Source organism: Pleuronectes platessa, chromosome 1 (assembly GCF_947347685.1).
Source record: "Pleuronectes platessa chromosome 1, fPlePla1.1, whole genome shotgun sequence".
In the NCBI taxonomy this organism is placed as follows: Eukaryota; Metazoa; Chordata; class Actinopteri; order Pleuronectiformes; family Pleuronectidae; genus Pleuronectes; species Pleuronectes platessa.
Genome location: NC_070626.1, coordinates 19,255,345 through 19,281,095, shown reverse-complemented (window position 1 = coordinate 19,281,095; position 25,751 = coordinate 19,255,345). Strand labels below are relative to the sequence as shown.

General features: G+C 44.3%; 2 protein-coding genes across 5 annotated transcripts in view; one reads left to right on the top strand and one right to left on the bottom strand.

The window, feature by feature from the left end:
* Positions 1-793: 793 nt before the first annotated feature.
* On the bottom strand, positions 794-19,281 carry znf821 (zinc finger protein 821). 3 transcript variants are annotated; one of them, XM_053426275.1, is made up of 6 exons: positions 18,901-19,281; positions 9,815-9,946; positions 9,547-9,665; positions 8,055-8,147; positions 6,831-6,997; positions 794-4,419 (listed from the first exon to the last, which is right to left on the bottom strand). In XM_053426275.1, exons 1-6 carry the CDS (start codon positions 18,902-18,904, stop codon positions 3,456-3,458), a joined length of 1,479 nt encoding a protein of 492 aa, XP_053282250.1. In that variant the 5' UTR covers positions 18,905-19,281; the 3' UTR covers positions 794-3,455. The 3 variants fall into 3 exon arrangements, with proteins under 3 accessions (XP_053282250.1, XP_053282240.1, XP_053282259.1); XM_053426265.1 differs by lacking the exon at positions 18,901-19,281 and adding an exon at positions 15,805-16,075; XM_053426284.1 differs by lacking the exon at positions 18,901-19,281 and having other exon boundaries at positions 9,547-9,685.
* ap1g1 (adaptor related protein complex 1 subunit gamma 1) overlaps positions 19,014-25,751 on the top strand; it is a 20,777-nt gene continuing 14,039 nt past the window's right edge. For both annotated transcript variants that reach the window (XM_053426228.1, XM_053426220.1), the window contains exons 1-3: positions 19,014-19,164; positions 25,086-25,289; positions 25,397-25,521. In XM_053426228.1, the coding sequence (XP_053282203.1) occupies positions 25,089-25,289; positions 25,397-25,521 (326 nt within the window). In that variant the 5' untranslated portion in view covers positions 19,014-19,164; positions 25,086-25,088. The remainder of the gene's footprint in view (positions 19,165-25,085; positions 25,290-25,396; positions 25,522-25,751) is intronic.

Sequence of the window (25,751 nt, the reverse complement as noted above, 5' to 3'; positions counted from 1 at the left end):
TACGCTGCCGGTGCGAACAGCCAAAGTATCTAACATGGGCGAGGAAAGGAGGCAGGTGCGTCCCGGGGTTAGAGGATGATGGTGTGACGTTAATGTATTGTTTTACATTGCATGTGTCACGTCTAAATCATTCTCCTATGTCGCCTGTACCAGGAGCCGCCCCTGTCACTGGTTATCTTGGCTCGCTGTCTGGCCGGTAACCAGCCGTCCGGACCGCTCCGTGAAGAAGGAGGAGATGTTTCTTTACTTGGAATGCGGCCACTTTATTTCTCGGATCTACAGCAGGAGCAGAACTCTCATCACCAGGTGCGTCGTCACTTCTCCTTATAAACACACTTATAGCGTATTTTCCCACAATACCCTGGTGCACTACGTCACACACTTCAAACTTTCCTTAAAGGGGCAGGCCATACCTGCAACACAACAGCTCTCGGTCTCATTTACAGATGGCAAGAAAAAGCAGAGACGCAGACTCAGCAACTACATCCGAGATCCGATGCACCTTATTATTATCTGAGGGATTTTTACACACTGTCTGATAAACATTCCGACACTAAATGCAAGGGGTAGTGATGGATAAGTTTTTCTTTAACAAGTTAAGTCTTTCATTCTCACTGTCCACCTTAAAACTATGAAATGAACTGAAATATGAACTAGTTCAGAATTTAAATGGTGAACTATGAACGTGAACTATTCATGTTTACTTGTATGAACTGAACTTTGAACTTGTTCATGAGAGTAGTGAACTTGCACAACACTGTACAGAGGAGGAAAACTACACCGGACACTGTCATTGTAATAAAGATGTTTATTTCCACATTCTTCACCATGTTTCATCGTGGTCTGTACATCTGTTAATCCAGTAACAGAGGATGGCGCCCCCACAGGCCCATCCAGTCAGAATGCATTGATATCACAGCGAGCGTGAATGTTCTCATTTGCAGTTTAGCTCATTCATTTGGCCTTGTTCAGCGAGATTTGTTCTGTAAACATGGACATCGAGAGAAAATCCTGATAGAATTACTATAGAAAGGCCGACGTCATTGACAACATTGTTCTTTTGACTTAACTGTAAAAAACAGGCAGGCATAAACTAACAGTAGAACACAAGCTCATATCGAACCATTCTAGGACAAGTGCAGTTTCACGACATGCAGTGCTTATTTAATCCACACGGAGCGTACTGCGTGTAAAAAGACCAACGTCTCTCCCGGGCTCCTCCTACTTTGCTTAGCGGGAGTATTTTTCGGATGCTGACGTTTCCTGTCCCGTTATTCTGCTGCTGGGGGGACCAAAGGGATCCCAGCAGTTTCCAAGAGCGACCTCGGAGAATACCCAGAATTCAGTCTGAGAGAAGAGACAAGTGACACCTGTCGAGAACACTGATCCCCCCTCGGTGTGTCATGAGCAGAATGGCAGTGAGACCCTGTTGCTTTCATGTGCTGAGCCGCAGAGAGGAGACACATCTCAGGAGGCAGACTGTCTCCGGAGCCCCGTCTCTCTCTCTCGTCATGTGATCGACCTCTAAATGATTCTTATGGACCAGGGTGTTGCATCGAGGCTCTGAACCCTCTCACTGAGTTAAATTGCCTGAGAAGCTAAACTCTTTAACATTGAAGTCTGTTTGAATTAAAGTCGCATTCTGCATAGTTTCAGGGAAAAGTGACTTAATTTCCCTTTTGGAATAAATAACACATCTGTTGCATAGAGGTTTGATGCACTCCTAGAAGAGTCTCTGAGGATGAGACGCAAGAAAAAAAAATCCCAATTTGTTTTCTTCGTCACTCGTTACGTTTCCTGCAACAAGCCGCCAGGTCGAGGGACTCTGGTCTAGGAGTGGCTCAAACAGGGCCAGCACTCGTCCCCCGTCTCTGATAACTGTAGAAGAGTGTTTCACAAACGTTCATCTCCGACGCTATGACCGTTTGCATCTGGTGAGGTGAAGTCAAGACAAGCTGGAGGTAACTTTACAGGCAGGATATTAAAACATGGGATCATCCAAACATGGCCTCTAACTCAACACATTCATGAAAATAATTTTATACCACTTGACGGAAAACAAAGCAACGCACATATTTCCACAAGAAAAATATATATTCACATCATATTGCATAAATATGTGCTGTGATGAGGTTAATGAATACCGATGAATAAAATCTCTCTTCCCAGAACGGACTTGGATTCAGCCTCAGTGTGTTTCTGCAGACAGAAGAAATATAATGAAAGTGGTCCTGTTCAGACATTTTGAAGGTACTGCAGACCTTGAATGCAGCGGTTGCATGATCTGCGTATCTTCCTCTACGGAGTAATAACCCACTTTCAGATCGTCATTGATCCATCATCAGGAAAACAAATGCATCTTTATGGGCAGAGTTCAAGTAATGGGTAACGTGTTCCGGTGCTGTTCCACTTTAACAGAACACTCCTTAATGTGAGTGATGAGCCCGAAATACACAAGAGGTAACTAATGTATTGTACAGTACAAGAACAGCAGCGGTTTCTGAGAGCCAGAGAAATGCTCTGTAACACAAAGTCAAAATTATTCACGACACTGGAAGAAAGGTTTAACAGCGTAAAGAAAAAAACAAATATTGGCAAAGAGAATGTAAAGAAGCAAATGTACAACTCGGGAGATGGGGGGGGGGGGGGGCGAGTTCAATAGGACAAAACATTCAGAGTGTGTCTGTTAAACATTACCATCAACCCTAAGAAGTTTGTGTAGTACCGGTGTGTTTCTGTACATCAGTCGCTCGTCCCAGTGAATGTTTGTGTCCTATTAAAGTGCCTGAGTGATCCATGCAAACACAAACTGTGGGGAAACAACCCGTCCTCTGTCGTAGTGAACAGTACATGTAGAGCTTTGGAAGCTTGGGAGTGGGAGCGCGGTGAGCCACGGGACCACGCCGCCGGCTGAGGTAGTAGTTTTGACTGAATGTGAACTTCCCAGGGACCCTCGGTGGCAGCTTGAAGAGAGAGGTGTAGCTACCGGTAAACCCGAGTCACTGGGCGGGCGGAGTGGACCAGAGAGGAGGGCGCTGGGGCTACAGAGTCCCCGGCCCCTTTTACTGAAGGTCCATGTGCAAAAGACTTTTTTTTTAATTTTCCCCTCAAAGGAAGTACAACTGCTCCCACTAGAATGAACTGTGTTAAATCTGAGAGTCCACAGAAACAAGATAAATCTCTTTACAACATGCTTTTATGTCATCATCCATCCATCATGAAACATTCTCAACCCTGTTTCCAAGGTTTTCTCCACTGTAATAAATTAGAAACTGATGTCGTTTTTTTTACTGTATTCAACGTACAGTTTGTGAATCTGTTAGACACTGGGAGTAAACCAGCGAGGAATGGTTTTTGCTGCGACCACGACAGCGTGTTGGTAGGGTGCAGAGGTTAATGATGCTGCTCAGAAGCCACTTTGTCATAAAACCCTCCCCCCCCGGGGCCTGGTGCGATCAGGGCAGCTTCATGAACAGGCCGTTATCCATGGAAGGGACCGGCATGGGGCAGGGGAACTGAAAGAGACTCATGTCAGCTGTGAGCGCGGCCATGGCGGCGGGATCGTGCTCTATCTGGGTCCTCAGGGCAGGGTCGATCTTCTCCAGTCGTCGCTTGATCCTCTTGGCCTCCCTCTCGCGGATCAGCCTCGTCTGCCTCTTGTCCGGCGTCTCGTTGGCCCTCTTCAGACGCATGGCCTCCCTGTCCCTCTGCAGCCGGCGCGACCTCTGCTCCTCACTCTCCTGCATCCTCTGCATGCGCTTGGACTCGCGGTCCCGCAGCCTCCTAAGCTCCTTCTCCTCGTCCGTCTCACACGCCCGCTTGTTCTTCTTCGCCGTGCGCTCGCGCTCCAGACGGTGCATGCGAGCCTCGACGGGCTCGTTCTTCCTGCGCAGAGCCCACTTCCGCATCGGCGACTGGGCCTCCAGCAGCTGCTGATAGGCAACGCAGCTGTTGCACACCAGCAGCACCCCTGCAGGATACACCGGCATGGGGCTCATTATGTCGGGGATAGGAGGAAGGCCTGAGGAAGAGGAGTTAAGCGCATCGGGGATAGATGCGAGTGACGGCCCTTCAGAGAGGAGACTGTCGGGCAGCGAGGGGAAGACAGGTCCTTGGTCGGAGCCCGAGCACGACCCAGAACCCAGGCCGTGACATGACCTGGGGCCTTGACACTGGCTGGAGATGTGGCCTTGTCCCTGGCAGGTGCTATGGGCTTGACATAAGTTGGGGTTTGGGTCGGGTGCTTGACACGGGCGAGGACCCTGACATGAACTCGGGCTGGGGCCTGGTCCATGGCAGGAGTGAGAGCCGGAGCCTGGGCTGTCCATGGGGCTGCTGGAGAGGGACGGGGACATGGAGCAGTCCCTTCCACCACTGACATCCATCCTGTTTGTTTCGAGGACGTCTTTAAGCTTCTCCCTGTGACAGGATAGAGCATTAATCAGCTTGGTAAAAGAGAAAGAGCAACCTGGAGTCGTTCTTAGAAGCATTAGATCCTCGACTCAAGGGTTCGACTCAAGGATCTTGTTTAAACTGAACTAAATTGAACTGCTGAAAAGTCAATATTATCATGGGTTTAGTCTTAAATTTCTTTTTAAGTCTCAAGACACCAGTAGATTTGGGAACAGTCACCTCCTACATTCTATATCTTACAAATCAAAATCGCTTATAATAAAGTCTATGAATTATACAAAGTATTTACACAACTGTAACCGGTGCTACAATCATTGTTTATGGCGTATTGTTTGAAATATTTCAACATTTAGTTGCCTGCCTTGCATTCTTGTTCGTCACATACTTAGTTAGCTGGTTAAGGCTTTATCTATGATTGACATGACGTCAAACCGTTTTATTCTAATGGGAAACAATGACTCATTTCATCTGACTCACTTCCTGAAATAATTGTTTCAGAGATAAATCACACATTGAGTCTCGAGAAGAGGAGTGGAGTCCACTGGTAATGGCCTGAGAGCTGACAGATATTCATAGTTTATTACAGCCATAACAACGACAGACTCAAATAGACGTTCCACATTTAACTCACATGTAGTTTCTGTAGATCTGAGATCGTAACAACCAAACTCAGAACAATGGAAGCTCATGAATGTTCTCTTTTCTCAGCTTCTGACACGTCTCTGACCTTGTCTGTGCTGTGTGTCCTGACCTCGTCTGTGCTGTGTGTCCTGACCTCGTCTGTGCTGTGTGTCCTGACCCTGTCTGTGCTGTGTGTCCTGACCTCGTCTGTGCTGTGTGTCCTGACCTCGTCTGTGCTGTGTGTCCTGACCCTGTCTGTGCTGTGTGTCCTGACCTCGTCTGTGCTGTGTGTCCTGACCTCGTCTGTGCTGTGTGTCCTGACCTCGTCTGTGCTGTGTGTCCTGACCCTGTCTGTGCTGTGTGTCCTGACCTCGTCTGTGCTGTGTGTCCTGACCTCGTCTGTGCTGTGTGTCCTGACCTCGTCTGTGCTGTGTGTCCTGACCTCGTCTGTGCTGTGTGTCCTGACCCTGTCTGTGCTGTGTGTCCTGACCTCGTCTGTGCTGTGTGTCCTGACCTCGTCTGTGCTGTGTGTCCTGACCTCGTCTGTGCTGTGTGTCCTGACCCTGTCTGTGCTGTGTGTCCTGACCTCGTCTGTGCTGTGTGTCCTGACCTCGTCTGTGCGGTGTGTCCTGACCTCATCTGTGCTGTGTGTCCTGACCTCGTCTGTGCTGTGTGTCCTGACCCTGTCTGTGCGGTGTGTCCTGACCTCATCTGTGCTGTGTGTCCTGACCTCGTCTGTGCTGTGTGTCCTGACCTCGTCTGTGCTGTGTGTCCTGACCCTGTCTGTGCTGTGTGTCCTGACCTCGTCTGTGCTGTGTGTCCTGACCTCGTCTGTGCGGTGTGTCCTGACCTCATCTGTGCTGTGTGTCCTGACCTCGTCTGTGCTGTGTGTCCTGACCCTGTCTGTGCGGTGTGTCCTGACCTCATCTGTGCTGTGTGTCCTGACCTCGTCTGTGCTGTGTGTCCTGACCTCGTCTGTGCTGTGTGTCCTGACCTCGTCTGTGCTGTGTGTCCTGACCTCGTCTGTGCTGTGTGTCCTGACCTCGTCTGTGCTGTGTGTCCTGACCTCGTCTGTGCTGTGTGTCCTGACCCTGTCTGTGCTGTGTGTCCTGACCTCGTCTGTGCTGTGTGTCCTGACCTCGTCTGTGCTGTGTGTCCTGACCTCGTCTGTGCTGTGTGTCCTGACCCTGTCTGTGCTGTGTGTCCTGACCTCGTCTGTGCTGTGTGTCCTGACCTCGTCTGTGCGGTGTGTCCTGACCTCATCTGTGCTGTGTGTCCTGACCTCGTCTGTGCTGTGTGTCCTGACCTCGTCTGTGCTGTGTGTCCTGACCTCGTCTGTGCTGTGTGTCCTGACCTCGTCTGTGCTGCGTGTCCTGACCCTGTCTGTGCGGTGTGTCCTGACCTCATCTGTGCTGTGTGTCCTGACCTCGTCTGTGCTGTGTGTCCTGACCTCGTCTGTGCTGTGTGTCCTGACCTCGTCTGTGCTGGTTGAATTTGACATAGTAGTTGGGTAGTAGGTAATGGTAGTTGCTAAGCAACATGCAGGTTTATTTCCATTAAACCAGTCATTCCTGTTCTAATATATTCATCAGTCATGTTCTGCATACGGCCTGATATCACACATCAACTCCTCCATTGTAGTTCAGTGTGTTTTATTGAAGAGATATAATCAGCATTCCTGCAAAAATCATTTTGAATATCTGCTGTATTTTGATATGCTGATAAAAGGATCTGTTGTAGGTCACTGAACACTTTGATAATATAAAATAAAGTTATAGGAAAAGACGGAGCCGAACCTGTTAAAGTTGTTGATGTCTGTGAAGTGTGCGCCGCAGACAGCGCAGTTGGAGAGGCGGTCCTCGGAATGGATGAGAAGATGGCGTCCGAGCGAGCCAGGCGAACTCAGGGCTCGCCCACACACCGGGCACACGTAGCTCTTGGTGTTGCTCATCATGGCCGTGTGCTGTGAGAGAAGGCAAAACAAGAGAGGGAAAAAAGAAAAGACACGTTTAAAATACACGACAAAAAACTGTCTGAATCCAAAATCATTCTATATATACTGTTGTTTAATCAAATACTTTTCAGCTTGTTTGCATGACCAACCATGATGGAGAAGATAACAATGGAAATATGGCTCTGAAATATTGAGGAGTAACCTGTTTTTAAATATAGATGATCAATGATTGAAAAAAAAAACATATATATTCTAATATACTGTACTGTAGAGGTCTTAGGCAAATTAGGTTTTCATCAAAAGAGAACTAAAGCATCTGATGAACATCACATCTTCTGTCTCTACTGCCAAATGAAATAAAAATGCCATTCTATATGTATACGAGAAAACACAAAATTGAAGGCTGACCCTGTTTTTGTGTATATAAAATCAAATGACAGGCAATTTACCATAATTCAAATAACATTCAAATGAGTACCATGAACTGGTCTTAATTATTTCATCTATAATAAATTTCCGCTGTCACAGTTACGGCACAAACTGCCTGAAATTGCAAAATAAAAAAGCGAGTGTGCGAGTTCTGCAGCTGCTGAGGTTTTAGAGAAGAAACCTAGTTAGAGTTGAAAAGGGAAGATGAGTGGAAACAGAAAGAAAAGAGCTCGGAAGAAGAGATCTATTTGAAACCGCAGCATTTTAAAAGAGAGAACTTTTAAAAGTTTACAATATATAACCTTAAAAATATTTAGCACTTATTGTGATTTGTTTTAATACATTTTATTAACTCGTAAACCATCTCACTCTGGTTTACTTTGAGGAAAGTAATAAATTGTTTTCTGTTTAATTAAGCCCTTACACTGCAAACTGCAAGGCTGCTGTACAGTTAAACAAGACACAAGAAGCACTAGATCAGATCCTACAAGTCAACGCCTAAACCGGCCCTTCACTGAAGTACTGAGGCCGACAGCTACTTGAGAGGCTTTTAAACACGATAAGCGACTGCAGCCTTGTTAGAAACCCACTGCAGCTCTGTACTAGAGCAGGACAGAGGAGCCGAGGTTGTCCTCACCTGGTAGACATGGGAGATGAGTTTCTCAGGGCTGCTGAAATCCAGCGGGCAGAGGGGACAGACAAAGGTGTGCTCGGCCCCGTCCTCACTCTCCTGTAGAAAACAGAACACCATTAAAAACACACACTTCAGGAGAAAATCCAATAATGTAGGCAAGTGTTTCTGCGACATCACTTTCACTCCAAAGCAATGTTATCATATCCATGTTTATATTATTTCACAACAATTTCTGGAAAGTAAAGGTTAATCCATTATAGAATCGCTTTTCACTCATTTGTGGGAGATAGGCGTTTTTTTTTATCGTGTGATTTGAGACGGACGTTTCTGTCACTATTCGTCTCACTACTTTCAGGCGATGTGTTGAGTGGATGAATGAGCAACATCCTCACAAGCCCCAGTGACTCACTACGAGTGTCACGATGATGCGGTTTGCTGTCACATCTGTGACTCACGCACGAGATGAAATATAGAACATTTTCAAACAGAAGGTCTGAGCAGAAAACATATTCACCTCAGCCAGGTGTTGTTCTATTCAAGTCTATATGAAGGACATCTGAGTGATTGGAACTTTTACTTTCTGGTGGTAAGTTTTAAGTTTACAAAAAAATGGTCAAAAGCAAATTCGAATGGGTGTTGAAGATTTGTGGCTCTGCTCACTGTAGGTGAAATCCAGTTGGTATAGAAAGGTTTTAGCAGATGAGAAGGAAATGTCACATGACTGATAACAATACCTTCTGTCGGAGCTGACCTCACAGTTCAACAAATGATCTGCTACTCTTCTCACATGTACAACACATGAGATAAGAAACCCGAAGTAGGTGGACCTGTGACTAAGATTAAACCTGTTAAAGCTGCAGCAAATACGACAGTGGCACAAAGGAGTACAATAAGATCACGTTAAAAAGTGTAGGGGAGGAAATGGCAAATGGTTCAGGCACATAAGCCTCGAGCAGTAAAGGTTCGTTTACGTGACCTTTACATACTAAACGAGTCGGTTTCAAACGATGTATCTGCCCACGTACTTCCACTGCGCCAAAGTCAAGACTTCCTGACAACAACATACGTGTGGAGGGGGGAGGAGGTTGTGATAATGTTCCTCCTAAAGAAGAGGCTGTTTGTCCCTGGGCCCGGGTGAAGAACCAGCATATACAGTAGATGTCTGTAGTTTCTTACAAACTCACAAGGTCTTCCCTCAAAAAGTTCTGTCATCATCGAAGTTTGGTCTTTTCCATCCATGTCAGCAGAGGACGTGCACAAGTATGGACGGAATTTAAACAGAGTACTGACAGGAGGCTCTTATCTAACGTAGAGCATAAATAAGCCTCAAGTTCCCACTTCGACTTGGGGCTTTTTTCTGAATGTCATTCCCCTTCTCTCCCCCAGCTTCCTCTCTTTCGCTTTCGAGGCCAAAAAGGCCAATTTATAAATAATACATATGAAAATAAACACACCCAGATTACTGTGTATGTCATTATTATACCAGCCCGCTCACCTCTTTGACTCCCGCTCCTTGGAGGCGGCACGGTGTTCTGTTGGTGGACATGTGGTCGTCGGCGGAGGTGTTGGAGGACGAGTCTTCCCCGTGGTTGTCGAGGTCACTGTCGCTGTCTTCTACGGAGGCAAACACATCCCTATCAATACAGACGGACAACAGAACACAGAGCAGGGCTTACTCTCACTAACACCCCTCAGTCCGAGGATGTTCCTACAGAGTCCGGCCAGTCCGTCCCCGTCCCCGTCCCCATCCCTCCATCCTGTACCTGTGATGCTATCCTGCCCTTGGACTTCCCGGGAGTTGTTGCTGCAGCATTCACTGTCTTCGGGGAATTCGTCCCTGCCGTCCATGTTAATAGTGTGCTGTATTCCTGTGATGCCTGAAGTGTGGAATGGCCCTGGAGAAAGAAAGACAATAGAGTAAGTGGACTATTCTGACGGGGGAAGAAAAGTGATGCCTGTCAGGTAACCCCAGGTAGGACAGGTGACTAGAGTCGGAGGTCTGTGAATACTCAACCTGCATGACAATATATAGAAAAATCTCAGCCCGCATATAACGGTAAGTGTGAGATACAATACAGACTCGGGATGAGGAGGTGGAGCGGGTCAGAAAGGCAGTGGGTCGCTCCACAGCTCCTCAAGTACACATACAAAGTGTCCTTGATCCACAGTGTCTGAATGCTCTGTGATAGAAAGAGAGCTGTGTGTGGAGGCGCTGTATGAATGTGTGTGTGAACGGGTGAATGACTTGAACTGTAAAACGCTTTTAGTGGTCGGCAAGACTAGAAGAGCTCCATACATAGTATAACTGTTGCCATTATATGTATATAGAAATGATGCATTTACCAAATAACATCAACAGATATTTTGCAGTCCTGCTAATATTATGCATATGCACCCATTAATAATTTGGGTGTGTTAAGTATATTGTTTGAAGTGTTAATATCATTTTTGAATCAGTGTGATGTGTAGTTTGCTGGATTAGCAGAACAAGTCATTACCATCTGGTTTATCCATGAAAACGTCCTTAAATTATTATATACAAAATGTATTCTATCCCTATACAGTAAACAGGGATATCTACTATGATGATTTATAGGAAATTACATATACCTTTAGTAACAGAGGATTCTTATCTAGACCTAATTGAAATGAATCTGCTGAAGATAAAGAAGTTTGACGGAGAAACACTTTGGCATCATTGTTTGAGAAAAGGCTTAGGATCGATGGTTGGTATACGACAATGAAGGAATACAATTTCATAGACCTGGAAAAGGTGCTGAACACATGAATGAAAACCAACACCACTCGATGAAGTTTCACAACACAGGAGTCTGCCTCTGTCTATGGAAACGCGCTCAATTTCCTGAACACAGTGAAGCACAGACAAACAAACAAGTGTGCCTACAGACAGACGCTGCTATGACTGTGCACCACGGGGGCATCGCCTCGTGTTGAGGAACTGATTTCATACATAATCTGCTTTTCAAATGATAGAACTAATAATCTCATATCACTATATTAAGTAAAAAATGTATAAATAATAAAAGACGAGAAGCCAAATTTCCACACATGCATTTCTTCCAGCGCGGGTGCTTTATCTCCATAGAAACAGCATCCACTGTTGTTCATAACACTCTTTAACGTTTTTAAGACGCACCGTGTATCCAGGCCTCTCGGAACATTTCCCCATCCGGTTATTCACAAAAACACATAATAGCAACAAAAACCTCTGGGGGGAAAAAAATACTCTATTTATACAATTCCACATTAGTCTCAAGACTTTTGGGATTCAACCAACATGTGCACCAGGAAACCGTCTTCATCGATCCTGCTGCTTCCACGTGAACCCTCCGACACTGCAGCATAATGAAAGCACATCCAGCGAGCTCCCTGACATACGTGCACACACTTCATTTGCATCCCAACCCCCATTTTTTCACACGCATATACACACTCGCAGATACATGCTAGCGCTGTTCGACAGCCATGCTGCAGTCCCATGGGGGGGGGGGGGGGGGAGAAGCAGCCTGCACTGTTTTCCTCCAGCTAACTGCCTTGCTACTCAGTGTGTTTCTCTCTCTCCCTCTCGCTCAGTACCACCCACACAATGAACAGCCTGGCTCGCCCTCTGTCCTCCCTGCTTGTACCGAGCTCTGACTACTTCCATATCTATAGCATCGGCTCACAGGGGGAGGATGAAGCTTCATTCCATGGCAGCCCATATGTGGCTCATTTAACTCTTTGTGACGCCACTCTCGGTTTCACAGTCGCGCTGGCGGCTGCGGGATGGAGATAAAATACCTCCACCTTTGTTATTATTACACTTGACCCTGAAAACAAGTATTAAACTGCCTCGGTGGAGACAGTTGCAGTGGAAGCTCCTCCGGCATCCACACGCGAGAGCCTCCCACCTCAGAAAGCTTAAATGAACCATATCTTGAAGTCCATCGTTCCTCCCTGGTGAGCTCTGTTACCACACAGATCAGAGATAGGAGAGAGATCCTGACTTCAGTTACCTGAGTCTGACAGAAGTAATTACAGCCCCCATGACAATCCTGAGCTATTTCACTGGCTCTTTCTGTGTGTGTGAGGTATAATATTGAAGTTTGTCAATCTGCTCCTGGGCTACTGGTGAGAAGTTGGTGTGTGAACCCAGTTTAGCACTTTTCCCATAGATGCATACGCATCCCATTGCATCCCATTAGCGTTGGCAGAGTGGGTCAGAAGTATTAAAACTATACTACAACAAGCTGGCTGCATGGACGGCACGTAGCCAAAGATTGATGTGTGAGAGATACCCATCCCCCCGCTGCTAGAGCTCTGTCTGTACATCTGTCTCTCCTAGAACAACCCCCCCCCCACCCCGCCTGGTCTGTGCCACTGTGATGTTATCTCTGAGTCTGTGTGTCTGTAGGCAGGAGGTGACGCAGTGTCTGACTGAATCCAGACAAAGAGACAAACTCATCAGCCAACAGACACATTGAAGAGGGAGAGACGAGGAGGAGGAGGAGGAGGAGGAGGAGGTGGAGGAAGAGAAGGGTGGGGAGGGCGCAAAACAAAACAGACAAAAGATAGAATGCCAAAACTCGTCTCAAACACCGAGCAATGGGGGTCCTGATGAATTCAAAGCCCCCTTTCCCCTCGCCTTTACAGCGACAGTCCCGTCCAAAACACACACAACACTAACTAAGTCTGGAGGAAGTTCTGCCCCCCCCCCCCCCCCCCCGTCTTGAGCACAGACACACCGAGCACAACAAGAGTGGGGGGGAGCTAGAAGTGATCAATTCTCACTATGACACAGCTCACCTGACCTCATAGAAAGGAAGATGAAGTGATAAACCAAATTTTCCCAGAAGAAAGTTTGACACCCTGACCTTAAATCGTGTACAAACTTATTTGGCAACAAGACCGAGACAAGTGTGAGCACGCAGGGGACATCATCTTCTTTTAAGTTCAAATGTTTAAAACTGTTAAACAAACTGATATCTATGTATTTGTTGACCTGATGGAAGCACCACCTCCAAGTCCTCATCAACTTCTATATGATGCTGTGTTTCCTGGTGGGGCTGTGACTCAAAGTCAAGGAGGAAAACAAATGGCAAGACAGACATCACGGTTGTATTATTGTCTGGAATGCTCTGTGTGTGTTTGTGTGTGTGCTTTTGTGTCTGTCCGCCTGCCTGTCAGACTGTCTCCCTGCCTGTCTGGTCTGTCAGTCTGTCTGTCTGGTTTGACCCTCTCCGGTGGGGGGGGGGGGGGGGGGGGGGGGGGGGGGGGGCAGCTCTGAGGCAATTCATACCTCGAATGAAAAGACAAAGTGAAACAATCGAGCTAAAGCAGACGAGAGTAGCAATGTATGAAAACGCAGTGTGTGAACTCACACTCTGGTGACACAGTAGGGGGGGGGGGGGGGGTACCGCTTGTCAGTCCAAACGTTGTTATGCCGTTTATCGCAGCGTGAGGTGCACTAACGATACGAGCCAGCACTACATTACACGATCCCCTCTTGTGGGTGTTCAGCTCCCACTCCCGACTCGTGGAGACGTGTTCGAGAGCAGAAAATGAGCTCATTAGCTCGCAGGGATTACAGCAGCCACAAGTGCAACATGTATTTCAACTGCAGTTTAAACGCACTATGTTTAGAAAGGAGGGCGGCAGCGTACACAACTCCAGTAGATTACACAGGGAAATCCCCTCCTGAGGTCTGAGACGTGTTGAGGTCAGCACGCTGTCCACCAACAAGGGGATTCAGGGGGCAGAGGGCAAAGCCACACAGGGGGGGGGGCAGGACAGGACGGGACAGGATGACACCAGCAATATATCTACATCAGGGCTCCCCCTAGAATTCCTGCTGTTTCAATCAAATGTATTCTCCTCCTCTTGAGGAATCAAGGTTATTCAGTGAGTCTGCAACCTCAAATAAGGCTCATCTCTGTTACTGATGATTCTGTTGATCAAATAACCGCTGAATCACCGGGACAATAAATGTCCGGGTAGGGAAATTTAATTTCCCAAAGGCTCAGGTGACATATGCAAAACAGTTTGTTTTATATGACCAAACCTTACAAAATCACAAATGCACTCAGGGACACGCTTCCCACGCATTGTGTCTTTTTCATAGTTTCCCACATTATTACCATAAAGACTATTTCACTTGTACATGTATGTATATGAGCATTCTGTGTGGTACTAGCCATGCATTCGGATAAAACTCCTGATCCCATGTTGAGACCTCGACCTTTAACTGATTTGAGAAAACAAAAATCAATAGTGCCGGTCCTGACCCTGCACCCAACCAACTTCACAAATTGAATCCAAATTGGATTAAAGCTGCCCAAGTCATGGCTGTGACAGACAAGCAGATACACACACCACCAATTACAATACACCCAACTGTTACTACCATATCCAGATTACTAATATCATTAAACCAAAGAAGCTGAATAATGGCTGGTGTCTTCGTTTGGAGATTTCAAGATGATTTCAACTCCATTTGCTGTCAATTGACAAATTCTAGAATTGGCGAATTGCTTTAGTTCTAAACCAGAAATGAATTCAGAAAGATGTGGAGCCCCCGCTGCATGCAGTCTTAAATATTCAGTTTGTGCTACATTGTTAAAATGTTTAAGCACAGATGGACTTTACTGATTGACAAATAAATTGAAATTGTAACTGCATTAACCACCAATTCAACCACATGTTATGACCTTGACCTTTGATGGATTTGGTAAGTAAAAAAAAAAAATCGATAGCACAGGTCCTGACCCTGCTAGCGATCAATTTGCCAAATTTAATCCAAATTAGATTAAAACTGCCTGAGTTATCACTGTGACAGCCCCGATTACAATACGTCTGCCTGCTGCAGCCCAACATCAGTGTGAACATACATGAACGGTGTTAGTGCAGCAACAAACACTGAAGGTATGTCACTGCACAGAGGAAGAAAGGGAGAAGTAACATTTTCAGAGAAACCATCATGTAAAAATAAAAAAAAGCAATGGCACATATTTAGAATATTTAGCTGCTGCTGTAAAGAGCAGCTCCACACAGGGACAAAGTGGTCACCCCAGTCCGCTCTGATCACGGTGTAATATCAAGCTGAGTTATGGTGCGAATCAAACCCACGTCTTATTTAAAACCTGTGACATGATGTGACTGAGATATTCGGCAGAGATGAAACTTTAAACAAAACCCGGAGATCAGAAACAGGGTCTGCCACAGAATGACTGGAGGGAGTAAAGGTAAAGTTAAGGTATTATAAACTCTTGTCCTAGCGCAGCAATCGAGAGTTTTCATAGATAATCAATTTGAAATTAGATATTGTGTTGGAAAAACCATGTTTGAAAACACTAAGGACACCAACAAACATTTCTGAGTTTGATTAAGCAGCAGAAACTGCTTTTAAAATAGTTTTCTTGATAGACAATTCACACTGACTCAGGTTTAATTTGAGTTGCAGTTCAATCCTTCCTTTTATTTCCATTCATGTGTAAATTTGTCCATTTAAATTCTCAAGAGGTGGAAAAATGCATAATGTAAAAGGAAATTAATAATGACTCAGCCAATTAAAGGTGAGTTCCTGTGTTTCCTCTCCAAGCTTGAGAGACCTGCAGAGTCTCCAGATCTCAGCTGCAGCCGGGACACACCATGAGAGTGTGATGCTATGTGAGGAGGTTCGAACGCATCAGTGCCGGGGACGCTGGGTGTAAACTCTCCCGCCCCCCGTCACCGAGCTGGAACCCGGGATACCTACAGTCAACTCTGAAGGGGTTGGTCTGTTTTCTCCTGGACATATTATAGAACCGCGGATCAGCCACACACGCGGATCTCCTCCTGCCCGTCCAGCTCCGTCTAGGTGTCTCCGCAGCGAGGGGACGACCGAAGAACCGAAGATCGACACAACCACAGAAAAAACGGTCCGCCGCTCGTTCTCGTGAGTTAAAAAAAAAACACCGGAGACCCCGAGGCGTCACATTCTCCCAGCCGGGAATCACACCCCGTCTCCGGTCGAGCAGGGGCGGGGAGTGGGGGGTTCACACGATGTCCGAGCCGAGCCGTGCCGCGCAGATCCTCCGCCGCCAGCACCCGCGCGCTCACTGCAGAGATGCACGAGCTCAGCTGATCTCCAGCGTAAACCCGCCGAACAGGATTATGGGATATGCAGGGGATGTTAAAGATACTGTGCTGCGGCGTTCAAGGCGTGTGGGAGATAAGGCGACGATGGAGTGAAACTATGCAACAATATAAATATAACATTGAACCGTTTTTTATAATGGTGTATTTTTTATATTCTACCTGATTCAATCATTCATCCTTTGCTATACTGTTCTCTCTACCAAGACTGTTATGTCTGTAGTAAAACCTCTATATTGTCTACATATCTCCATATTATCAATACTTTCATGCCTATTTTTATTTATTAACTTTTTTACTACTTTTATTCTATTATGTACTTTCATTCACTCTTTTTACAATCTGCTGCTATTTCAATAAAAAAAATGTTTTATCTTATAATATATATATATAATAACATATAATATATATTTCGATACTATAATTATTGTGTAATATATTAATATACTACATACATACAAAAATGTAATTGAATATTTTTAATATTGTAATCACATCAAACATCACTGCTGAAGACAACAAACAGTTGAGCCTATTAATCATCAAACTTTTTTGGGAATAAATACATATTTCCTTAGTTAATAATATAATAAAACCCATAAACGATATTTTCTCTAGAAATTATATTTTTTATATTTGTAGTAGCAGCAGTAATAGTAGATGTAGGAAATCAATGAGCATATTTTTACCACTATTTAATGATTTAGCACAAGTGAAACATTTAAGTTTGTGTTGGTTTTCATTAAACAGACATAAAACACAACAGGAAGCTGTATCCTGCCATAGCTTCCGAATACACGTCATTAAAGAGCCTTTGTAGATTACCTATGTTGCACAAACTGTCCAGTCCAAACACATATCTCCCTGATGTTCAGCACCTATCAACCTGTCTGGATTAGAAATTATATTAAAACTTCACTGTTGACCTTTGAGGCTCTGCGTGATATGGCATATGGAGCTACCGGGCTGAGCTTCTGAGTCACTTCTCCCCAGAACTAAAAGTAGCTCTAAATCCTCTCATCAGGCTCTGTTAGATATTCCCTGGTGAAGGCTGAAGAACCGCTCACCAGAAGATCAAGACAATTCACTGAAGTAGATATCAGAGGCAAAGAGGTCCCATTAAACCAAACTCATCAGCATTGCAGCTTACCACTTATTACTTTGTGACTTGTGAACAGACCCTTTGTATTTAAGTCTACGCTCTCAAGCTTTGAATTTTACACGGTAACGTTGCCAGGGTAACATTGTATTGTATGCATGTGTGATACAGGCCACTGATTGAATGAGCAGGAATGCTGATTGTTCACCCAGATGAAAAGCCGATGGGCGGGCCGGTCAGAAATATGAAAAGGTGACCTGATGGGTGTGGGCTTGAACAAGTCTGGAAAACATTAATGATGATTCATGCACACCAATCTTAAAAGAATGAGTCGGGAAAGAGCGCTGCACAATTCAGAAAACGTCTTGAGGATACACAAAGTATTTCCAATAAGAAAGGCCTTATTAGACTCTTCACAAACAATTAACTGACAACAATTTACAGATCTCCTTTAAAGTTTCTAGAAACCCTGTTTTTAACGGACCCTGTTTACCATTTAACACAGAACTCGTCTCTGACAGGTTTATGATCATTTTACGACAGTCAGGCCCCAAGCACATGAATGAATGAAAGAACAGTTTCAACTATCAGGCTCCCAAACTCAAAATCAACTCATGACTAACAACCCTCTGCACATCCGCTTTACTTAGAAAAATGTGAAACAACTGATACACACACTCCATGCAGTTGAAATTGTTACTTCGTTTGCAACGATTGTCACACTACTCCTTTAAATGTATAGAGTTTTTTAGTTTTGTGATATATTTGACTTCTGTTCTGTTGACCCTGTGCTAACTTACATATGACAAATAAAACTTGAAAATCGAAATCCTCACATCCCACAACAGTCACTGGTCTAATCCTAGGCAAAAGGGATAAGATACCTTTTAAAAGCCTTCGAACATTTTTATATTCAATGACACCAAATTAGTTTTTTGTTATATCACTTTTCATTTTTTGTTATTGTGACGTATCATTCGTTAGAGCTAAGTGGATTGGTATGTTACTTCCACCTGACTTCACCCCAAATTTATTTCGATCTTAATCTCAATCTTATATCAATGTAGATTATAAAAGTTACTTACACATCAAACCAAACCTGATGCAGTCCAGTATCTGTATATTTAACAGAGTTTATACCTTTAAACCCAACCTACAGCGTCAGTGGCTCTTCAACAGCGCGATGTGAACACTAGAGGGCGCTACACACCACTGGAAGGATAATGTCACAACATCACACGAAGTCGTCATCACTGACTGCCACGAGTAAACGGACCGCAGCACAACCTCGACAGGTCTGGAAACGTGTTCCTCCGCGAGATGGAGAGAAAATACGGCATCGCAAAAAACAAAACAAACACACAATCTCGTCGTGTCATGCTATTTACGTGAGACAAGTGGCAGGTGACACACATCAACGCGCAAACCGATAATCACACTGATAACTAATGCAATCAACGATATAACGTTGGCGAGCTGGCTAACGTTATCAAGCCCGTTAGCCCTTAATTGTGGAGGAGACGCTTACTAGCAAAACGGCAAAACTAGCAAATGAATAGCAAAGGCGATCGACTAGCTACAGCTCTGACAGACAAGAAGACGCGGATCGGTCATTACCCATGGTGTCCAGTGAACACGGGCATATCAGGTGCGATCCCGGGCACGGCTGCGGTTAGTGTGCGGTCAGCGTGAGGAGGTCGAGCCCGGTGCGACAGCCAGTCCGCGCCTCTTTCCCAAAACCTCTGCGCTCCCTCAGTGTAACCCTCCGCCTGCTGTCGATGCGCCGAGGCTGGAGTAGCCACCATTTTGCATGTCTAGTGTGTTCCTCCCTCCATTGCTAACAGAGGCGAATCCGGTCGTTTTCTGACACCACTACGGCTCGTAAGTATCTCCCGGGGACAAAATGTCGGCGCGAGTGTGTGATAGTGTCTGTACGCGGGGCCGGCGGCCCGGGGTTCGATCGCATCCACGTTGACAACTCTCACTGTGGCGCTGCAGAGGAAGTCGCAGCCCCTCAGTGCGCCGGGGTTGTGCCTGTCAGCAGCTAAGGGAGCTAGCGCGGTTAGCATGCCCTGTAGCCCGGCTAACTACCTGCTGGGTGCTAGGGATGTGAAACTCCTCAGACAGTCGTGTTGTGTTCTCGCCCCCCGGGTCACCATCACAGTGACAGCGTGTTATCCCGAGTTGACACTTCACGTCTTTACAGAAAGCCCACATTTGTGCTGCTGTACTTTTTTTTTTAAAAAGCTAGGTAGTACCCGAAGTAAGTATGACAGAAACTGTCAGGTAGCTAGCTAACGCCGGAGGGCACTCGCTAGCTTGATAATCCAAATGCTTCAAGAGGGCCTGAACTGCATCATGTCCCGATCTATCGGCGGTGGGATCCAGTCTGTAATGGCCTCAACACCTTCACACAGGACTCCATGCGGCTGTTGAATTAAATCTTCATTTAACCCTTAAATCCTGTCAGCCAAGGTGAAGCTACTGCTGTGGTGTCAACCCAATATGTTGCCCTTTCTCTCAGAGTGAGCTAGCTGGGGGTTAGCTGGCTGTTTGCAAGGTGTAATGTGCGCTATGTAATGTGGACACAAGGTTCATGTTTGGCTCTACTTCTCCTAAGGGATGTCAGACTTTTCTAACATTTGACTAATAGTAAACCTGTCAGTGGTTAGTTCACGTTGCATGTGGTTGTAGCCGTGGCTTCAATGATGGGTAGCTTCCTGTCTTGTTGAAGTTGACTCATTTTGTGCCCGTTCCCGAAGATACCCTCTCATCGCCTTAATGCAGAGGGCAGCTATCTTCTAATAATACGTGTTATGTCACTTGGTATTCGCGTAACAACGAATAGGTTGACGCTAAGGAAGTCGGCTGTAAGTAGGAAGTGTGCCCATGAGTGTGTCGTGAACTGTTTTTGCTTGATTCCTGTACTTCTGTACCTGATCCTTCCTATTTACGAAGTGCCATTCCAAAATGTCAGCCTCTTCCTTATGTCTTACTCTCTATGTGAAATGACTCGGTTATGTATTATTTACCCTTAGTGAATAAATACCCAGGATTCTACAGAAACTTTAGTTGTCCTTCCAGGTTAAATCTCTCAGGATCCTAACATTACAAGTTGATATGGTTGAAAGAAGACAGCTAGGATCTTGATTAGAACTACTTAACCTTCATGTCCTCTGGCAACAAAGACTAACTTTGTAACTTAATGCTTATCCTAGCAGGTGATGCTTCTGTGTGATGTTCCTCTTTTTGACTTTGAAATTCAATATTCTCACTTTGTTAGCAGCCAATCAGGATAGAACAGAATATACCACCTGTACAGAGAGTACTGTGGGAGTTAGCATTAGTAAAAGAGGCGGTTGCTTTTCGAGCTTTTCCTGCTGGCTATCTTACACCCTCACAAAGCCGAGCAAACAATTATTTGCATAGCTTAACCGAGCCAACATCTTGAGAGAAAAAATATGATAATAGCCAGGGTTTAGGACGTGATGTCATAATCCTTGCACACAGCGAGTTCTTTCTTAGACATCCATGATGCTGCCATTGTTGGTCGGTTGGGGGGGCCTGTTGTGCAAGTGGAGAGCCCCTTCATGTTCAACTACACATTCCCTTGGATGACAAGCAGTTGTCATTCAGTTTCGTAAAGGCTTTGAGCACAGGCTTCAAGTAAGTTCACATATATTGAGCAATGTCCTCAACAGATTGAACACTTGTATGTGGTTGTGGTCCTTGGTAGGATGAGGAATGGGGCTGTTTAACAAAACATTGTTAAAGGTTACAATGCTGATATAGGTCTTAGGACAGAGATTAAACCTGACCTCCAGTTCTCAATGAAGAGTAGACAACCAGTGTTGACCTCTTCTAACGAAGGCTGGTTAGGCTTAATGCTTTTGTTTTTTGTTGATACTACTAACAGAAGAGAAAGTTGTTTCACCTGTCTCCATTTTGTTTACATCTCCTTTCCCATGAGATCCTGTGGGAATACAGGAGGCATTGTACTGCTCCTTGATTGCTCCCTCTGGAATGCTAATGTTTATAATATTCTGTAGTGTGTGATGTGCCATGGTTTTAAATCTTGTAGCTCGGGCACGTTTAAAATATCTTCAAAAAGTACCTCAATATGTCCGGGATATAATATGATTTCAAAATTGGTGAGGTATTTCAAATCTTCAAAGCCTGGTTTAAGGTGCAGGACTCAACATTTGAATTTATATGAATCAGATTCTAAATGTAAAACATGTAAAAGCGACATGTTTGTTTGTATATTTGGTTACAGTTATTTTTGAGTGTTACTTAGCTGGTCACTTAGAGATGGTGAAATAAGTCTTCTTTGATAGTATTCAATTTGTACACACTGTAACTGAGTACACAGAGAACATGAAGAGACAAAGTGCAGGCTCCAACAGCCTGCAAAACTGAGTAGGGAAAATGCTTCTCCCCTGTGGTAGCTCGGTATATGTTTTCATCTTGCAGCCATCTTTTAGTGCAGTTCTTTCCAAGCCAAGAAGGTAGCACATCTATGCTTTAAGTTTCTCAGCATGTACACCTGCCAGCTTTCAGTTATCTATTGTTAATCATTTAAACTGTGTTCTATCTCTTGATGCTGCAAGTATGATGTCTCATACTCAACAGGTTGAATGCTCCCTGTGGTAAAAGCTCTTTGCTTGTTGCTGGTTGTCAGGCTCTGAAAGCTTTTCTCGACTGGCTCTCCAAATCTCATGAGAGGAAAAGCTTGTTTTGAACATTTCAGAATACATGCAAAGTAGGCCTATATAGGAAAGTTGTGTTGTTGATATTAGATCATGTTTCCAAATGCATCCATATTTCCTCATTGTAAGTTTGTGTCATGGCTATTATGGAAACGTTGTTATTACTTTGATCTCTCATAAATTGTTGCGTATGATTGTACTTTGCCTGTTGAGGTGTGTTTCATTACAGTTTCCTTCTCACTCAATGTTTTTATTTATGTATTCACTTCATTCATTTTTTAATTTTTAATTTATGTCGCAATCTGTAATAGCTGAGTGACTCATGTGTGTGGTCACTCCCTTTATCCGTGATTATAATGGTCCCCTTTTTGTCTTTGTAGTAAAGTAGACCTTAAAGCCCACTTGCCTGGAAACCAGACCAATCAGGAAACTCCGTTTATTTACTCTCGTAGATAGGTCCTGTCCCTTCCCCCCTGCAGTTCATACAGATTCCCATCCTTCCAGAGACATGTGGGGTTTGATGAATTGACAGAACAGTACCGCAATTTCCGTTACAATTTTGTTTATATGTTACATCAAATCTTATGTTGCCTTAATAGGTCCAATGGCGTTTTGGTCTGAACCTTGACAATGCTGCTTGAAAAAATCCATCGAGAACTTCCAGATCCATTTGCTAATGTGAATTTGTCTGCTGATGCCAAGCTGGAACCCTACACTGCTGCTGCCCAACTATTAAATAAACTCACATCTCCCCATCCCACGGCCTTTACAACCTACCTACTTTGTGGGCCCCCCCTTTATGTTAGTTTTATATTTTAAGCTAAAGACACTTCTACTTTCATAAATATTAATACAAACTAATACCTCTTATAGATAGTAACAACATTTTTTGATTGAAGATGAATGTGCAGTTATACTGCGACTGAAAGAACAAGGAACTGTTATTTAATTAAAGTTGGCAGAGGCCGGATTAACTTTCTTGAATGTGAACACATTTGATTATAAGCACAGCAAGAGACGGGGAGCCATTTTTCATGGAGCCCAACACTAGGTCCATTCAGCTCAGGTAATTTAAATGGTGTTAAGACAGACAGTAGATCTCTGGCTTTATTAAATTGTAGCCTTGCCCGAGCACCCAGGCCACGCTGAAAACTATTCCGTTAATGACCGTGAATTCTCACAGTCTCTACAAACCACCACTTCATTCAACAAAGGATGTCCTCATTCTCTGTATATCTGAATACTTATTTCCCTCAGTAGATTGGCAGCGTTTCAAATGATTTCACTTGATCTCGTCAGTGATTGTTAATGATTAAAAAGTAAGCAGTGAGCTTTTCCACTGAATATCCTGGTAAAAACTTGCACAGTTATGCAGGCTTAAAACAAGGCAACTAGGTATGCTGAAAGGAGAATTAAAGCTCCTATGGTTAATAAGGCTTGTTCTTTGCAGTCATCTAAAAATGCACAGTCAATTATCAGAGTTAGTGTCATGCGGGGACAGGAGCTGGAGTTGACTCTCCGTGTAAAGTGCTTTGGCAATTAGCCAGCTCAAGACCTTGTAAGATCTCCAGGCGTCTTATAGAAAATATCTAGTGATAACAATAGTAGCAATATAACGGTCAGCAACATTTTTTTAAAACAAATAAAAGTTAAACAGAGCCTCAAGACGAGATGGTTTGGGTGGTACACTATAGCAACTCCTGTGAGTGTCAGTGAAAATCCCAGGAGGAAAATCAGTAAGCTAACGCATCTAATACCCTACTTTGAGAGTTATTCCTCTTAGCATGACAGCGATCTAGCCGAAGGGATAAATTTTAACTCGACTACAAAAAAAATATATCGGCAAAGGCAGCCTACGTCAGAATAACAACACTTTTTCCTGTGGAGAAGTAATTGTCCAGGATCATTTGAATCCTCTACCTTCCCTGAATTGTAAAAACCTTGGACAGCCTGTCTGGGCAGTTAAAGTTGTAGACATGATTTAATGAGTGCATGCTCACATTTAGAGAAGAGAAGAATTGCATTATTTATGAGAACAGTTGTCTATCGGCAATAACATCCACTAGTTCACCCATTCGATTTTTAAGGTCCCTACTCTGTCGAAATGTATTTTCTCTGTCTATCATCCCTTTCAGTTCTTATTTGGAGAAAATAGATCTGTTGACAAGTAGTAACCATTGTTTCTGTTGCTGGAGCAGCTTAATTATGTGCTGCATGTTACCAGATAAAAGGCTCCAGGAGATGGGAGACAAAAATGTGTCCCCTTCTCATAGAGAAGCCAACATTAATAACCCTCCAGTTTTATAGGAGTAATATTCACATCCCTTTTGGGAAAATTTCATTGCTAATTCAAGTAGATCATACATTTTCTCATTGTCACTCCTCAAATCTGCTCTAACCACCAGACTGATTCAGTCCCACTTATTGAAAAACCAACTTGCTTTCATACTTATTGGAGTTGTCGAACAACATTTTATGATATGGTGAAGTTGTTTAAGACCCTGAACAAGTTGATACACAATGGAATTGAAGAGATATCATAACGCATCCAAGGAGCTGACCTATCATCCTGTTGATTCAATAACAACTTAAATGTTTTTGTCATAAAACACTGACTTTTATTAAGTTCTGTCTTGTTGTAATGAACTGTTTTATCTCCTCGTAAGTTGTATTTGCTTGTCCATTAGAACTTATTAATAGCTCAATATATACACTTTCACACAACCGCACACTTGTCATTCTCCACGAAAGAGTTTATTCATCTTGATTGAGACATTTGTTTCCCAATAAGTTCTTCTTATGACTAAGCATTTGCTTATTTTCTATATAAACCTCCACCTGTTGTTTAAAGCTTCACCTTCACCTCATCCACCCGTGCACATCAGTACTATTAGAGAACCGGCTCTTAAACAGGTGGCCAGCATTCAAATTTATTTCCTTCTCGTTACCATACTGCTGAGCCCATGCTTATGTGTGTGACTCTTTTCCTTTTTCTCCATTCCACATTTAGCTGTTCTGTTTTGGTGTGGTCTGGTCTCTGTCCCATTCTGAGGCAATGTGTGCCAACCTGTTTCTCTTCTTCATGTTTTCCAGAGAATGCCAGCTCCGATTAGACTTCGGGAGCTAATCCGGACCATCCGGACAGCACGGACCCAGGCCGAGGAGCGTGAGATGATCCAGAAAGAGTGTGCTGCTATCCGCTCGTCCTTTAGAGAGGAAGACAATACATACCGTTGCAGAAATGTGGCCAAGCTACTTTATATGCACATGTTGGGCTACCCAGCACACTTTGGGCAGGTATGTTTAGCGATGGCAGGACAGGTCTTTTTTAGATTTCCAGTGACATTATCGGAACATAGCTTATAGCCTGGGTAGTGTTGTGACATGATGAATCGGTTTTCCAGCTGGAGTGCCTGAAGCTGATCGCATCCCAGAAGTTCACTGACAAACGGATAGGTTATTTGGGAGCTATGCTGCTGTTGGATGAGAGGCAGGACGTCCACCTACTAATGACAAATTGCATTAAGAAGTAAGTGGAAGATTTCCAGTTAATAAATTTAAAATTCAGCTTTTAAGTGGTTGCTTATTTGCATTTGACAGGCACAACGATTTGTTTATGATTGATTTATGACTTGTGCTCTAAGTTGATGTCTATTTGGGCACCACCCCAACTTGTTTTAACTTCTTTTCACTGAATTCATATATCCCTGAGTATTTTTGTATGCACTTTTGTCTGTTTCCGTGGCTGATTCAACTCTC